This window comes from Penaeus japonicus, unplaced genomic scaffold, assembly GCF_977035675.1.
Source record: "Penaeus japonicus unplaced genomic scaffold, GWHDUDI00000001_assembly GWHDUDI00001543, whole genome shotgun sequence".
Classification (NCBI taxonomy): Eukaryota; Metazoa; Arthropoda; class Malacostraca; order Decapoda; family Penaeidae; genus Penaeus; species Penaeus japonicus.
Window position 1 is genome coordinate 15,001 of NW_028235945.1, and position 2,500 is coordinate 17,500.

At 41.3% G+C, this 2,500-nt stretch overlaps 1 protein-coding gene across 1 annotated transcript; it reads right to left on the minus strand.

The window, feature by feature from the left end:
- Positions 1 to 372: 372 nt before the first annotated feature.
- Positions 373 to 1,022, minus strand: LOC122259261 (histone H2A). Its single transcript, XM_043025894.2, has one exon. It carries the CDS (start codon positions 785 to 787, stop codon positions 416 to 418), a length of 372 nt encoding a protein of 123 aa, XP_042881828.1. The 5' UTR covers positions 788 to 1,022; the 3' UTR covers positions 373 to 415.
- Between the last annotated feature and the right edge of the window lie 1,478 nt (positions 1,023 to 2,500).

Here is a 2,500-nt window from a genome sequence, read left to right on the forward strand (position 1 = left end):
TCTTCTTTCCCTCTCTCTCTATTTCGCATTGATTCTCTCTCTCTCTCTCTCTCATGTTTTCTTTCGCTTTGATTCTCTCTCTCTCTCACTCTTTATGAACACTAATTTTTGGAATTTTAAATTTATTTTGGATGGGTGATAAGTAAATTAGTTGATTGGCATTTAGTATGGTGTGGGGGCATCGGTGAGTTGTTTTGTTGGTTGTTGAGAAGTTGAGTATGATGACAATGTTATTGAAGAATATGACATTGATATTGCAATCTATGCATTTGGGCTTGGGGTTTAAGGTTGAGGTTGAGTAGCTAGTTTATTAGTTTGGGATTGATAGAGTTGAGTAGTCAATTACATCTCTAGGGAGATTTTGTGGCTCCGAAAGGAGCCGATGTTGTTGAAAAGAGGCAACCGAGAGAAAGATTTATTTCTTCTCAGTCTTCTTGGGGAGGAGCACAGCCTGGATGTTAGGCAGGACACCACCCTGGGCAATGGTCACACCAGAGAGGAGCTTGTTCAGTTCCTCGTCGTTACGGATAGCCAGCTGCAAGTGACGGGGGATGATACGGGTCTTCTTGTTGTCACGGGCGGCGTTACCTGCCAGCTCGAGAACTTCAGCAGCCAGGTATTCCATGACGGCAGCCAGGTACACAGGGGCACCTGCTCCGACACGTTCAGCGTAATTTCCCTTACGCAGAAGGCGGTGAATCCTACCTACAGGAAACTGAAGGCCGGCCCTGCTCGAGCGGGACTTTGACTTGCCCTTGACCTTTCCACCCTTACCACGACCTGACATGATGTTTGCTTTATAGGTATCTCAAAAACCTTGCAATTGCAATCGAGAGCATCCCTATTTATAGGCGCCCACCGTTGAAACTTTCCGATGGCGTTAGATGGCAACGGTGGCACGCCCTTTGAGCCACTAGCCGCGGCTCACTCACCTGAGGCTGGCGCCCGTGTCGGCCAATATAAGGAAATTTCAGGTCAAAATCCTTATCAGTGTTTACTGAAGGTATAACCACCGTGATGCCACCCAAAACTTCCGGAAAGGCTGCCAAGAAGGCCGGTAAGGCCCAAAAGTCTATCACCAAGGGTGATAAGAAGAAGAAGCGCAGGAGGAAGGAGAGCTACAGCATCTACATCTACAAGGTGTTGAAGCAGGTCCACCCCGACACCGGTATCTCCTCCAAGGCCATGTCCATCATGAACTCGTTCGTGAACGACATCTTTGAGCGCATTGCAGCTGAGGCTTCCCGCCTTGCACACTACAACAAGCGTTCCACCATCACCAGCCGGGAGATCCAGACCGCCGTCAGGCTGTTGCTGCCCGGAGAACTGGCCAAGCACGCTGTGAGTGAGGGCACCAAGGCTGTCACCAAGTACACCTCCTCCAAGTAAATTAGAAGGTTGCACGGTTTACCTGCCTCCTCTACCAACATCGGCTCCTTTAGGAGCCACAATTTGTGATAAAGCAGATAGAAAGACATGTGCGTTGTTATCTTGTTGTTTTTGTTTACTTTGCACCGCGGCGCGTGGTTTGGGTCAGCTGTTTGTTTATTTAGGCGAGGGGCTTATCAAAACTCTTATCTAGGGCTTGTATCGTGTTACTTGCATTGCGCATTGCATAGAAAATGAGACATATTGATCTGGCATAAATGAGCTATATACCAGGCATGTGTAATATATTCCATATCCGTCACTTTTTTTCTGAAAGTCGTTGACAAATTGCTCTTACGAATTGGGCACAATTTAGCTGTGAGTGGCTTTAGTTGAGAAAAAGCAAATCCATACATACATGTACGTAGAAACAGATGGAGAGTAACACAAACACCTGTGAAAAGAAAGAAAAGAGAGAGAGAAACCTAAACACAAACAGCTGTGCAATATTACCTGATACACACATACCTAGATCAGTCAGTCATAGGTATGCGTTCACGTTATTTTATCACACATTCAGAATTAAAAGTTACACACTAAAATATCACTAATAGCAATACTTGACCACACATAATCACAGCCATGGTTTGAAATGATGAATTTCACAGCTTGCAAATATAGATGTTTATACTTGTACATCATAATAGTAATTCGCAATATATATAGATAGATAAATATATATATATATATATATATATATATATATATATATATATATATATATATATATATTTATATATATATATATGGATGTATGTATATAAGGACATGTACATGCATTTACATAGATAATACATGTGTGTGTATATATATGTATGTATATATATATATATATATATATATATATATATATATATATATATATATATACATATACATATACATATATATGATATATATACATATTCTTCTTCTTCTTTCCCTCTCTCTTTTTATGCTTTGTTTCGCTTTGACTCTCTCTCTTTCTCTCTCTCTCCTTCTTTTCCTCTCTCTCTGCCTCTCTCTTTTTATGCTTTGTTTCGCTCTGACTCTCTCTCTTATTATTATTATTATTATTATTATTATTTCCCTC